The sequence below is a fragment of the Mytilus galloprovincialis genome, chromosome 11 (genome assembly GCF_965363235.1).
Source record: "Mytilus galloprovincialis chromosome 11, xbMytGall1.hap1.1, whole genome shotgun sequence".
In the NCBI taxonomy this organism is placed as follows: Eukaryota; Metazoa; Mollusca; class Bivalvia; order Mytilida; family Mytilidae; genus Mytilus; species Mytilus galloprovincialis.
The window spans coordinates 86,345,645-86,356,342 of record NC_134848.1 but is presented as its reverse complement, the minus strand read 5'-3'; the positions used below and the strand labels follow the sequence as shown (position 1 = coordinate 86,356,342).

Here is a 10,698-nt window from a genome sequence, read left to right as displayed (position 1 = left end):
CAATTCAGATGAATTGAACTTCATTTTGAAATAATTATCACAAACACTACTCTGCGGATCCCCCATTGGCTGAAGAGAAAATCAAAAGAAATCTACGCGAGATAGCGTTTCATTCATGAATATTTCATGAATGAACATTTTCCCGCACTATTTTTTTCTATGTACGATATTTACAACTGTTTATTATTGAATAAGTAAAAGCTCGAGTGTATCGAAAGAATCCGGTATGCGAGAAAAAGTTGATATTTGACCAAGTTGTCGGATAATTGACACGTTTTATTTTAACAATACACAGGTGATAGAATATAAAATAATCGATAATTATATGGCTTATATGTCTCACGCCAAGGATAGACGGGTAAAGGTAAATACAGGCTTTTAAATTAATAGAAGAGTGCATTGTTTTTGTCAAACTTACATCGATCTGAAAGTTTTGAAGCCAAAAATCATTTGAAAACTTTTAATTCCGTTATTTATAAAATACACGCTGTTTCACTTTCCAATGTGGATATAAGGACCTCCACTCGTTCAACATGCTCAAGTGGATCAAACTGACAACAGAAAAACATTGTCTTAATTAAAGGATGCTTTTGTCCAGAGAGAGAAACTATACCATAATTATTTCCATTTTTGATTTGGCAAAAACGGTTGAATTAATAGCGAGAGGACTGTAGTATTACCTATGCGTAATTTCATTGGAAATTATAACTATATATTTTTTTTTCTTCACAACAGCGAGACGCATTGCAGGGTACATAAAATATCGCACGTTCATTCCTCTGTCTGTCCTTCCGGTCATTATGGTTAATTAGATTTTTCATGTGTACAATTCTTGTCAAATTTCTATTAAATTGATATCGTATGGACACGTTCGAAAATGAGTGCATATCAACTATCCTTTAAAAGATACAGCGCGGACTGTGAAAAAAAAACACACCTGGTTTAGTTACTCAAAAGTTCACCAAAAATATACAGATCGTTTGACCATCATGAAAAAAACAACCATGACATTAGGATAATATGCTGTACCATGTTTACGACGGACAGAGGGAAGCCGGACATTTGTATACCATAATACGTCCCATCAAAATTTTTGCATGAATTATTTGCCACTGGATGTTAAGCAACCAACAATTAATCAATTTATAGGACATAGTCTTGGTATTAAGCTGGTATTGAAGATCTCACAGAAACAGTAATGTGTTTTATTTCTTATGGTTTTATTATACTGTTATCATGTCAGAATCAAATCCACTAATATTAATGGGGTAGAAGTAAGATGCGGGAGAAACAGAAATTGGAGCATCGAAAAATCCACATTTACGTTTATAATTACGGAAAATTACACTCATTACGTCCCGAAAAAAGTGACGTTTTGCGGGAATTTAAACACTTAACGTCGCGCCAAGAGTTAACTCCCTTGAAACTGTATCGGATGCCCTTAATTAATGACAATTAGTAGCATAGCATCCGTAACATTTAAAAGCAACCAAGTCATCATATTATACTTCTTAGAATATTATAGTTCAGTATATCAAGACCGAGATCAAGTTAAAGACAAGTGCGGTAGAAATTATTAAAATGATTTAATAACATTTGTCCATGTACTAGCAAAATTACTTTCTTAGTGCTTAACATTGCAGTGGTAGATCCAGAACTTTTTATCCTCACACTTTATTCCTGGGGCAGTATGATTCTTTAAGATTGACCTATAATTAACAATGTGTCGTCCTAACACAGAGGCGATGATTACTCTTATATAATAAATGGCTTTTAACAAAAATCTAAAATGTCATTGCCTAAATGGTAATTACATAGCAGCAACTAAAATGTGTTGCAGGGTTATAAGCACCTCAGATCATCATTGTATGAATCTAGTGTATATAAACTTTATTCCTGAGGTCATACTACTACTGTTATTCCCCCACCATATTGAGTTTTATCCTTGTTTTTTTCTGTAAGTATGTACGTCCCTTACATGCCTTACTTGTACGGCTATGTCCATACAATGATCCCAAAATTGATTTCTGTTCTCTTACTTCAGTTTGCCTGAACCAAATTTTATGAAACTTTTACGCAATGCTTATAACCACAAAACACAAGTCAAGTTTGAATTTCAAGTGTTGGCGTCACTTTTACCAATCTAGATGTAAAGGGGTGAAATTTTCAGTATACGTTATCAGAGACATATACTACAGTATTATATGTCTCTGACCTTATCAAGTATTTATACCCTTATATATAATTTTGACTTGTAGCTTTCTTCGGTTATACATATATCAGGTGAACATAAAAATGGTCTTTAGATTTTGAAGTATAGATATATAAAACAAGAATGTGTCCATAGCACTCGCATGCCCCATCTGCACTATCATTTTCTATGTTCAGTTGACCGTGAAAATGGAGTAAAAACTCTAATTTGGCATTTAAATCAAAAAGATTATATCATAGGGAACATCTATATATCTATAATACTAAAATAACGAGGTCCAATTTGTCAGCCGTCATCACGTAAAAACGATAAATCAAAGAATTCAACTTTATATATAACTAATATTGTACAATGGTGTTGATTAAAAATTACACCACTCCAGACCCTTTTTTCTCCATATAATTAATATTGCCAATAATTAACAAGTTCAGGGTCGAATCGGATACCGATACCAATAGTATATTTACCTGTTACCTATTACCTTATCTGTACATTTCTCATCTGACAGGCTCACCACCAAACGGTCACGGTATTTCGGAATTTGCTATATACACAGGTTAATTGATTGGACTTCAACATCATCAAAAACTACCTCAACCAAAAACTTTAACCTGAATGGGACAGACAGACAAACACACGGACGGAAGGACGGACGCACAGACCAGAAAACATAATGTCCATAAATGGGGCATTAAAAGTGATATTTGGAAATTGCTGCCGAGACAATGGTTTTGTTTGAAAAATCCAAACTGTGATTAAATACATATTTGAAAATATACACGCCTATAACCTATTTGAAATAATACACATATACAGTTGCAAACTTTCGAAAGGTGCTATCCAGCACTTTGATTAACGAACGTAATCTATGTATTCCTGGTAAATTATTAAGCCAGGTGTTTCGTTACAACAAAAACCTTAAAACCTTTACTAAATTCTTCCAAAGATAAAGATTTGGTTTAGAAGTTTGGTTGCACCAGGCCCGTAGAAAACTTATTTCCAACGGGATAGCATATCATCATTTTGACGTAAAATTGTAGATGTTGAATACCATGTCCGGGAATTTAGAAACGATCCATGTAAACTTATCGATCCTTTAAATAAAATTACTCTAAAAAGTAACCAATTCAACACTATAATTAGATCATTGAATATTGTTTTTATTGGTATTAATATTGATTTTGTTATCAGTAAATTAAAAGCAAACTAAATATTATTGTTATAATTTATACATATACGCATTCAATTTCATTGGTCTACAATCTTTTGATACCTACATCAAGGCATTACACAAGGTCATGTTTATCTCGGACTGTTTATGACGTCTTTACACTAATTCCATTGAATGTAGGATGTGTACTTATTGATTATTTAGTCTTAGATGTATTATTATTTTTATAAGTTGTACGTGGCTTTGAACTAGCTGTCAGTAACTGCGAGTACTCTCAGATCTGTACCTAGTGTCGTTTTTCTTGTTGGGATATATACAAGAACCCGGCCACGTCAACTCTGTGTTTTTGTTCGATGTAATTCTATGTGTGTCCATCTGATGAGTTAATATAATAAAGAAGATGTGGTATGATTGCCAATGAGACAACTCTCTACAAGAGACCAAAATGACACACAAATTAACAACTATAGGTCAACGTACGGCCTTCAGCAATAAGCAAAGTCCATACCGCATAGTCAGCTATAAAAGGCCAGCCACGAAACGATAAAAGTAAAACAATTCCAACGTGAAAACTAACCGCCTTATTTATGTACAAAAAATGAACGAAAAACAAATATGAAACACATCAACAAACGACTACCACTGAATTACAGGCTCGAGACCTGGGACAGACATACATGTACCGTGTGTGGCGGGTTTAAACAAATGAACGGGATCCCAACCCTCCTCTAAGCTGGGACAGTGGTGTAACAAAACAACATAAGAACGAACTATAAATTCAGTTGAATGCCTTTTTCAAGACAAAAAATGGAGGGTTGGGATCTCGATACATGTTTAATCCAGGCCGCCGCATTCTGTTGGATGTGTAAAGATTGATATGTTAGTATAGGAAAACTGGATTTATTGTTAAGTTGTAATTCATTTTCAACTCGTTTTCATTAACTGCTAGTACACTTAAATCGGTACTGTGTGTCCTGTGTCTCTTTATGTGTCTTTTATAGATCTCTTTACCCTTCGTGCCAAACTATCGAACACATAGAATTACAACAGAAAGGCGAAAAATATCAAAGGAATAACTAAATGCACACGTAAAAAACGAACCGACAACGCCATGACAAAAACAAATCAAAACGAAAAAACAATGATCGAAAAACACTAGTATAAAACACAACATTGAAAACTAAAGACTGAACAACAAGTACCCTACAAAAAACTGGGGGGGGGGGGGGGGGATTTCAGGTGCTCCGGTAGGGTAAAACGATAATGTTACGTCGTGTTTCTAATCCAAGTACAGATCCAACGACAGACTTATTCGGTAGGTATTATTCGTGGAAAAGAGGCCGGGGTTGAGGTTACAAAACAATAACATATGATCCGTCGTCTGTCATAAGGATATCACATGGTAGTCAACCACGCCATGGCGTCTGTACGAAAATTAGGGATAATTTCAACTTCACCCGTATGACTTCGATCTCTTGGTTGAAAAGCTTCTATGAAAATAGCAACCCTTTATCTGGGAAATCATGATTGAAAATAAAAGATCTGCATGGAATATCGTATCAACTGGGAGAGATATATATACTCCATATACTAGTAATACAAATGAATTTAGATCGTGTTTGCGGTAACATAACTTGAAGGCTTCATACACGATAAGACATCAGTATAATGGCCGGATGCGGCCATTTCGCCTTTTCGCGTTTTCGTGGTTTTTTTTTCACTTTGCAAACGGGAAATCGAGAAATCTAGAAAGCGAAATTGAGAAATTCGGCAACCATACATAAGTCTTTTTACAAGTATCACTTTAAACGTAGGCTAGACCCCATATCAAAATCCTGGATCCGCATCTGGAAATCAATAAATCTAAAGATACACAATCTAGTTTAATTCTGCATGAGTATTCACCATTCACCACATAAATGTAATACGTAAAATTTATAAAGTATCTTTATTCTTTTTAAATAAAGTCAACAAAAATAGATAAAAAATCAACAATAAATGTTCATGGTTTTCATGTGTTACAAAATTGATCCATTTTACTACGTGGAGATTTCCTGAACACACCATCTAAAGAGAGGCTACACGTGTGGATAACTGGCCTGTGTTGCAACTCCACATTGATTCTTTTTGTTCCTGGACATCATTACATAGCCTTCCATACCCCACTTGGTTCCCCAACTGTAAAATATAAAATAGTCAGAATTGAAATTATTTCAGGATCACATTTACAATCAAGTCAAGTTTTAAGATATTTTCCACATATTGTCAAAAATGTGGTCAAATTATTGTCAAAATATGATAAAGACCTAAGAGAGTTCTGCAGCTAACTGTCCGATCATCAACAGGTTTATGCCCAAGTCACGTGCACGTGACCTTTTAAAGTCTACCCACGAATTCTTAACCAGCCAAAAATCATACTCCATATGAAATACATAAGCTATGACCACCTGCTAACTTAGGCAAGTCATGTGTACATCTCCGTCCACTCACCTATGACCACCTGCTAACTTAGGCAAGTCATGTGTACATATCCGTCCACTCACCTATGACCACCTGCTAACTTAGGCAGGTCATGTGTACATCTCCGTCCACTCACCTATGACCACCTGCTAACTTCGGCAGGTCATGTGTACATCTTAAAGCCGTCCACTCACCTATGACCACCTGCTAACTTAGGCAGGTCATGTGTACATCTTAAAGCCGTCCACTCACCTATGACCACCTGCTAACTTAGGCAGGTCATGTGTACATCTTAAAGCCGTCCACTCACCTATGACCACCTGCTAACTTAGGCAGGTCATGTGTACATCTTAAAGCCGTCCACTCACCTATGACCACCTGCTAACTTAATTAGGCAGGTCATGTGTACATCTTAAAGCCGTTCACTCACCTATTCTTGACCAGCCAATAATCTTGACCCATATTAGTTCCATAACCTACAGCTAACACACCATGGTCAAGTCTGGTTGAACTGCACATCGGCTCGCTGTATACTCCTTTAATATAAAATAAATAGTATTAAATACCGAGTCAAATCTAATCTATTTTCTGCACTATTGGTGTTAAAAAAAATAGTTACAAAAGAGGTTGAAAATGAAGGAAAAAGCGGCCTTATTTAAACACAGTTTACATTCTTTTAATTGGCGAATCTAGAATTATTTATCCTTCGCCATTATTCATTTATTCAAATTAACTACATCACGAACACTCCAAAACGATAGCATCGTTTCTGCTACGCGACGCTGAGTAATAAGTGTGAATCATCATCCCTCGGGTGAATGCGCCACTCTACGGAATCGGCCGATTTTTGACGAATGTGATCAGTGTACGTTTGCATATCGACGTCACCACCGTCTCGGAGTTCACTTTAATTACTATATATGTATATACCTGTTTTGTATAATTGGAAAGATTTATGTCCGGCATCAATAGCTACAGAGATTGGTCCTACAGTGGCGACTGCCTGTTGTAATTCCTCTTCACTACCCCGGCGTACGTCGGTAAAACCGGTGTCGGTAGCACCAACGTCAGATCTCTTAAATCTACACATACCATTCTAGAAATAAATGATCAACAGTTCTGTAAAATCTACACATCATTATCATTCGAGAAATACACAATCTTAAATCTACACTTTTTTCTAGAAATAGATAAATAAACAATTCGGAAATACTAAAAAAAACTTAAATAAACATATGTGGTTTTACAAAGCTCAGAATTAATTAGTTACCAGATAATTCTAAAAAGAAATAAAAAGGAAGGACAATTTATAAATCTACTTTATGCGTCCTGCTCCAAATAGAAGATATTTTAACTTTAAACACTATCGTTAAAGTTTACTCCATCGAATCCGTTATATGAAAATATTGATTTAACCCTGTATGGAACCTCACCTTAGCTTCATATGGATAAGACATCTCAGTATCAATTCCTTTGTTTTTCTCTATATATCTAAAGGCGTTGTCCATTAACCCTCCTTTACACCCGTGGTCACCTACAAACAGATAAACATGAATTTATCTCCGATTCACTATTTAGATAAAACTAAGTTTAAAAGGGGTTGGTGGTCAAGAACTTATGCATACATGTACATAAAATTGAGAATGGAAATGGGGAATGTGTCAAAGAGACAACAACCCGACCAAATAAAAAACAACAGCAGAGGGTCACCAACAGGTCTTCAATGTAGCGAGAAATTCCCGCACCCGGAGGCGTCCTTCAGCTGGCCCCTAAACAAATATATACTAGTCCAGTGATAATGAACGCCATACTAATTTCCAAATTGTACACAAGAAACTAAAATTAAAATAATACAAGACTGACAAAGGCCAGAGGCTCCTGACTTGGGACAGGCGCAAAAATGCGGCGGGGTTAAACATGTTTGTGAGATCTCAACCCTCCCCCTATACCTCTAACCAATGTAGTAAAGTAAACGCATAACAATACGCACATTAAAATTCAGTTCAAGAGAAATCCGAGTCTGATGTCAGAAGATGTAACCAAAGAAAATAAACAAAATGACAAAAATACATAAATAACAACAGACTGACATGCCAGCTCCAGACTTCAATTAAACTGACTGAAAGATTATGATTTCATCATATGAACATCAGGCACAATCCTTCCCGTTAGGGGTTTAGTATCATACCATCATAACATATATGAGAAGAACATAACCCGTGTCATGCCAACAACTGTTTTAAAAAAAAAAAAAAAAAAAAAAAAAAAAAAAAAAAAAAAAAAAAAATGTATGGATAGATGTAGGACGGATCTACTAAAAGACAAGACAAGACAAGATGACATTGTACTTTTCTTTACTTTGTTTGTTAACTCACAAACACATCAAACACATGCAAACATAATATAAAAGTATTTTAATGGGAGTAGAATACATTTTATTAATAGAGGGTTCAACTTGTCTTTGCTAAATTTATTCTTTTTTGTATCTTTTTGCGTTTTAAAACTCAGACTGACAAATTGCGCCTTCACTAAAGAATGAATTATTATATTATTAACCTTCAGCAGTTGAGCAGTCCATTAGATTCTGTTCGGACAGAGAGGTCAGTTTACCAGTCTTTTTAAAGTTCTGTCCCTCTAGGGATCCAGTGGCAGAGAATGACCAACAGGAGCCGCATTGTCCCTACAACACAATAAATAATTGTAGTCAGTCTCGACAGTATCCTTACAACACAAGAAATGATGGTAGGCATTCTCGACAATGTTCTTACAACAAAATAAATAATGGTAGTCAATGTCAAGGAGATGCTACAACACAATACATAATGGTAGTCAACCTCAATATTTATTAATTGTTGATTGATCGACATATCCAGTTTCAAAATTTTTCAACCACACGCTATGATTTATAAGTCATTACCGTGACGTTTTTTATTGGTTATTAGATGAAACATAGTTCTTTGCCTTTTACGGTTTTTTATTGTTCAAACACACAGCAACTTGTATGACTTTAGTAAAAGTAATATTATACAATGAGGCCCAATGCGGTATTTACCCCAGTAACCATATGAACAGGCACTGAAGAATTAGGTAATAACGCAATATGCCCTTGCATTCATGAGTTCAGTTATATATAGTAAATACGTAAACATGCCTTGCTAAGACTGAAGTAGGTAATGAGACCACAGGCACTTGTCTCAGAATTTTTTTTCCCTATATACCTTAATATAACATTAAGGTATATAGGAAAAACAATTTCTAAAACAAGTGCCTGTGAATGAGACGACCAAATCAAGTCAATCTAAGAAGTAATTTGTTTTTTTTATGTTTTACATACTAGTACTAGTAACTCATTCTGTATATGTGTAACATATCCCTTTTCTATGGTTTACATACCGTGTTTTTTGATAGGTGTAACATTTTTGATAGGTGTAACATATCTCTTTTTCTGTTACATACCTGATTTTTGATAGGTGTAACATATCCCTTCTCCCTCCAGTCCACAGTATCGGGTAGATCTCCAATATTACTGGGTGCAAGGAATGTAGAACCAGCTGTACGGTTTACTGACATCTTATAACCGTTCATTATACTGATAAACTCGTCAGTGGCCTAAAAAACAACATTATACTGATTAACTCGTCAGTGGCCTAGTTTAGTTTAAACATATTTATTTATAGTGGATTGGGAAACAAGTTTTGCAACTTATATTAATCCCTTTCCACTTTGCGGGTGCGAGTGCTGCCTTGTAGCGGCATTAGCCTACTCTTTTTCGAAATCTACAAGGGTGTCTTTAACGTGCAAGAGATATGGCTAAAACAACATTATACTGATTAACTCGTCAGTGGCCTAAAAAACAATATTATACTGATTAACTCGTCAGTGGCCTAAAACAACATGCCGATAAACTCGTCAGTGGCCTAAAAAAACAACATTAAATTATACCGATAACTCGTCAGTAGCCTTAAAAACAACATTATACTAAAATGTACTAAAATGTACATATAATGGGTGGGAAAAGAGTACATTACGTACGTGTGTCTGTTCATTATACTGACAAATGCATCAAAAGCCTGAAAACTAAGATAATTGTACTATAAAGTGGACATAAATAATGGCACAAAAGAAGGGATCCTTTATTAGTGTATGGATTAAAACAACATATTTTTTATCACTATAATTGATTCTTTATTGCACATATTGCTGTTTAACAATTAAACTTGGTGTACAGCAGTTCATCAAGTTTCCCTGTTAAATTACCACTGAATACCCAGGGATAATATTTAGTAAAATTAACTAATACATTACATTGGTTTAATTCACATATTAAACTATTATTATAGTTGTTACAATTAGTCTTTGCTACTTCACAAAAAGTATTTTTTATATATATTCATAAAAAATATCTACACAATAATTTTTTTACGGAAATTGATCATTCATCTAAAAGAAAGAAAAAAAAAGGATTAAAACTATATGTGAGTTATGCGTCACCAAACAAACGACAAAGCGCAAAGTTGTTGCAATCCTAAAACAGTATAGGAAGCAAAAACGACACTATATACAATTGAGATTGAAAACGGGAAATGTAACAACAACCCAACCAAAGATAGCACCGCATGCAATTCCTTCCACCTATGGGCCTTCAACACAGCTCGACAATCCCGCGACCGAGGATGGTCTTCAACCTTCCAATAAGCAGAAATGTAAATGTATACTTGTTTAGCGAAAATGGACGGCACACTATATTTCGAAACATAATTGAACTCAAATTGTAAAAAAGCATAAACTGACTAACAAGGCCAGAGATTCTTGACTTGGAACAGGCGCAAAAATATGAAGGGGTTAAACATGGTTT

At 35.0% G+C, this 10,698-nt stretch overlaps 1 protein-coding gene across 2 annotated transcripts in view; it reads right to left on the bottom strand.

The window, feature by feature from the left end:
• Positions 1-5,317: 5,317 nt before the first annotated feature.
• The window catches only part of LOC143052968 (cathepsin L-like peptidase), a 29,572-nt gene continuing 24,191 nt past the window's right edge, over positions 5,318-10,698 (bottom strand). For both annotated transcript variants that reach the window (XM_076226146.1, XM_076226143.1), the window contains exons 4-9: positions 9,300-9,452; positions 8,400-8,523; positions 7,277-7,377; positions 6,774-6,939; positions 6,274-6,379; positions 5,318-5,561 (exon numbers count right to left, since the gene is read on the bottom strand). In XM_076226146.1, coding sequence (XP_076082261.1) covers positions 5,462-5,561; positions 6,274-6,379; positions 6,774-6,939; positions 7,277-7,377; positions 8,400-8,523; positions 9,300-9,452 — 750 coding nt within the window. In that variant the 3' untranslated portion in view covers positions 5,318-5,461. The remainder of the gene's footprint in view (positions 5,562-6,273; positions 6,380-6,773; positions 6,940-7,276; positions 7,378-8,399; positions 8,524-9,299; positions 9,453-10,698) is intronic.